At 44.2% G+C, this 3,028-nt stretch overlaps 1 protein-coding gene across 2 annotated transcripts; it reads right to left on the bottom strand.

Moving 5' to 3' along the window:
- Positions 1-368: 368 nt before the first annotated feature.
- LOC123147245 (uncharacterized) lies at positions 369-2,706 on the bottom strand. 2 transcript variants are annotated; one of them, XM_044566491.1, is made up of 4 exons: positions 2,562-2,706; positions 2,205-2,473; positions 1,810-2,030; positions 369-1,089 (listed from the first exon to the last, which is right to left on the bottom strand). In XM_044566491.1, exons 2-3 carry the CDS (start codon positions 2,370-2,372, stop codon positions 1,830-1,832), a joined length of 369 nt encoding a protein of 122 aa, XP_044422426.1. In that variant the 5' UTR covers positions 2,373-2,473; positions 2,562-2,706; the 3' UTR covers positions 369-1,089; positions 1,810-1,829. The 2 variants fall into 2 exon arrangements, with proteins under 2 accessions (XP_044422426.1, XP_044422425.1); XM_044566490.1 differs by having other exon boundaries at positions 369-2,030.
- Positions 2,707-3,028: the final 322 nt, after the last annotated feature.

The raw sequence follows: 3,028 nt of genomic DNA, 5'->3' as shown, positions 1-3,028 counted from the left end.
AGGCATGCATACGGCCATTTTAGTATGAGTACCAAGATAAACATGGTCCTCAGAATTTTTTAAGTGAGTACCAAGATATTTTTTGACGAGTGGTTCGACCACACACCAAACTTGATCTTCAATAAATGGGGAAAAACCCCTGTGCATCACCTGTCAATTCTAGGAATTGAACTCGGGTTGTTAGGCTGCACAACCGTATGCCCAACCTGAGCCAACTCTGTTTGCACAAGGTATAAATGGGCATCTTATAACATGAAACAATAATTAACAAACTTCGGCTAGGCAACCTACTGTACCAAGTTAGCCAAGCTAATTAAATCGCTCCACCTAGTACACTACTGCAAAAAAATAACTGATATGCCCAGTACTAAAGAATAGAAATTCTGGTAAGGTTCCTCTTATGCTATTATTGAACATGGGAAACATGCCACAGCTTTGCTGTAAGATACACAAGCTACTGCATCTTAACAAGAACATGAGAAACAACAATGGTGGCCTATGCTACAATACATTGTACTCAGGCAGCCAAGCAACTTCAATACTCCAAGTCAATACATCATTACCAATCGAAAATAACCAGTATGTTCGTGCACTAATAACAATAAATCTCGTAAGAAAAACAGACATGTTGATGAGACAAGACTGTCCTGACCAGTTAGTGCTTAGCAGTGAGAGCTTGTTTCCCTTGATGCGCTCCTAGTTGTCCTGACGGAACACCTCAGGTCTTGAGAAGGCAGTGCCTTGGCATCTTTCCTCCGAAGCTCGCTTAGTACGAGACGCTTGCCAACCAGGTCCCACATAATCTGGATTAGAACCCTCCTTCAGGATATTGGCCCCAAACACAGTTGTACTGCTCATTTCTTTGTTGACTACAGGTGGTCTAGCATCAGCCGCCACATAATCTGGATTAGAACCCTCCTTCAGGATATCTGCCCTTCTTTTCCTTGGCTGCATCAACCACAATGATTCTGACCCCAAACGAATCGAGGTGCTGCATCTCTTGGAATAACTCCGGGCCTCAGTACTCTTGTCAAAGACAGTACCATTCCTGGGTTGATACTTCTTAACCACATATAATATCACAACTAGCTGTCAACAGAAAAAAAACACCAACTCTGACAAAAAGAACGTTCTGCAAATAATCTAGGCATTTGGAAGGTCATGTGAATATATGTAGAAGGAATATGCTTGAGTATATGAAACTGATACTAGGAAATTAGTTTTGGGTCCTTGTTATTGCAGGTTGTTTATGCCACCAAACTTTTATATACTGAAATTGCAATGCAATACAGGGCATCGCAGCTCTGGAAACTAACATGTGTTAATTACTGAAAATTATTTTGAAGTTACTAATTACTATGATTTTCATCAGATATTAGATACTTTTTATGCTGTTCTACTGAATACATGACCTGCAAATGGTTAAAGATGTGATAATGAGATATAACCCCATCATTTAAAGTAAGGTTATTGCCAAAGTTAATAGCAGTTAAAACCACATTCATTTCAATTGGAGAAGGCCGATGCCAAAGTCCTTGAACACCAACACCAGTTTTGGGAAGAAGCACCAAAGAAGGCAAAATCAGAACTACAGCAGAAAAAAAAACTGTTTTGGGCGGCACCACGGATAAGCGCAGAGGAATAAGAGGTAGACCGCAAACCCTAAATATCTAACAATTTATTCTTTCATAATTCACAATCTGGCATCGTTCAGTATTTCAGCTATAAGCACCATATATGATTAACAGCTTTGTCTACAGATGCAGGAAAAATCATGAGAAAGGTGTAAGTAAACAAAATATGGCCTACATTGGTTAACATGAGTGCGGTCATGGCTTGGGAGGCTCTCTGCTGAGCTCCCTCTTGGGCCTCTGCGGCGCATTCTTGGGGTTGGTGAACCATGTCGTGTAGAGGAATTGTTTGTGAGGTCCGTCATGGTCGCAGATGAGCCGGAGCTTCTGCTTCTCCCTCATCCACCGCAGCATGATCTTCATCTGCCTCTTGCTTGTCAAACCCCTCAGGCCTACATCCTGAACAAAATGAACACACGAGGCACGTTCTAAATGACAAGGAATCCAAAATCACGTTGCAAGAACAGAGAAGACACTGTCCGATCCAGCCAAGTTGCCAGTAACAGTAAGACATTCCGTCGAACAGGTTGCGTGCGGAGATGAATCTTACACAATTTTCAGCAGAAACAGTACCTTGACGTGCTCCCAAACGTCGGAGATGGTGAGGGGGCCGTGCTCCTTGACGACGTCGAAGATGGTGCGGGTGATGGACTGCGCCTGATCCGGCGCCGTCGTGAGCTCGATCGGCGCCATCTTGGGCTTCCCCTTCTTCGCCGCCCACCGCGCCGCCGTCGCAAACATCTCCCCGCGCGTTTGCTTCGAGGGGCCTCCGCGAGTTCACCCACGCCGCGCCACGAGGCGTGAGAAGACAAGAACAGCTCGCCTCGGCAAATCGAAGTATTCTGGAGGTACTGTGAGTGTCAGCAGTGATATTTCGCTGGATACATGGACCGAAGCCAGGGAGGTGGCAGGAGGGGAGAGAGGACACACCCTTTCAGATGCGGGGAGTTGCCGTCGCCGTCGCCGTCGCCGCCGCCGGGAGGGAGGGGGAGGAAGGAAGTCGCGTGCCGATCCAAGTTTTTTTAGGGAGAAGCGTACCCATCCAAGTGAGGGCGCTGCTGTGTGTCGCTCAAAGCGAGCGCTACGCTCGCGTCCCTCGCGCGAGATGGGGCCTCGCACAGCGAGCGAGTGCACGTCTGTTTCTCTTTTTCCTCTTTCCTCATTTCGTCTTTTGTTCGTCTGTGTATTTAAATTTATAAATAATGAAAATACAAAATACAAAAAACTTTTTCAATTAAAAAAATCATGTGTATTTAAGAAAGTTCATAAATTCGAAAAATATTTTCAAATTCATAAAAAGTTACTGAATTCAAAAAATATTCAAAAATTTCTCGTCGTTTTAAAAAACTGCTTGCGAATATACAAAGTATTCTTGAATTCCGAAATTCATAAATCCT

Source organism: Triticum aestivum, chromosome 7A (genome assembly GCF_018294505.1).
Source record: "Triticum aestivum cultivar Chinese Spring chromosome 7A, IWGSC CS RefSeq v2.1, whole genome shotgun sequence".
Lineage (NCBI taxonomy): Eukaryota > Viridiplantae > Streptophyta > Magnoliopsida > Poales > Poaceae > Triticum > Triticum aestivum.
This window is presented reverse-complemented; position numbering and strand designations above follow the sequence as displayed.